This window comes from Aplysia californica, unplaced genomic scaffold, assembly GCF_000002075.1.
Source record: "Aplysia californica isolate F4 #8 unplaced genomic scaffold, AplCal3.0 scaffold00776, whole genome shotgun sequence".
Taxonomy (NCBI): Eukaryota; Metazoa; Mollusca; class Gastropoda; order Aplysiida; family Aplysiidae; genus Aplysia; species Aplysia californica.
The window spans coordinates 10,362-10,914 of NW_004798046.1; the positions used below are offsets into that span (position 1 = coordinate 10,362).

A 553-nucleotide genomic window follows, 5' to 3' on the forward strand; every position below is an offset into this window, starting at 1 on the left:
ATAGATGTTTGATAGGAAAGAAGAAGCAAACCACACCAGAGCACCCGCCAACCACCCACGTCCTCACCTCTAGAATGTCCCTGATGTCGAGCACCCAGTGAGACATCTGGTATGTGTGCTCCTACCACCCCCTCCCCCTCACACCCCCCTCACCTCTAGAATGTCCCTGATGTACGGCACCCAGCGAGACATCTGGTAGGTGTGCTCCGACGCGCGCACCTTGCGGTTGAACGGCTGGTAGGGCTGTTGTGTCTTGCGACGCCCGCCCTGTGGACACAGAGAAACACAGCACACGGCGCCGTTTAACGCGGCTTGTCAACACACACGCACACACACACACGCACACACTCACTGAGTTAGCATCTTTTTGGACCAGTCTTGAACACACGTACACACCTTTTAGTACCACACGTGTTTTTAATTACACACATGCACACACTCAAACATATATGCACACACACATAAACTACACACACTCAAACATATATGCACACACACATAAACTACACACACTCAAACATATATGCACACACACATAAACTACACACACTCA

General features: G+C 50.5%; 1 protein-coding gene across 1 annotated transcript in view; it reads right to left on the reverse strand.

Annotated features, from left to right (window-relative positions):
• Positions 1 to 553, reverse strand: part of LOC101846608 (syntaxin-binding protein 1) — a gene marked incomplete at its 5' end in the record, with an annotated part of 28,598 nt that overhangs the window by 3,623 nt on the left and 24,422 nt on the right. The window contains 1 exon segment of the mRNA XM_013088619.1: positions 154 to 267. Within this exon segment, the coding sequence (XP_012944073.1) occupies positions 154 to 267 (114 nt within the window).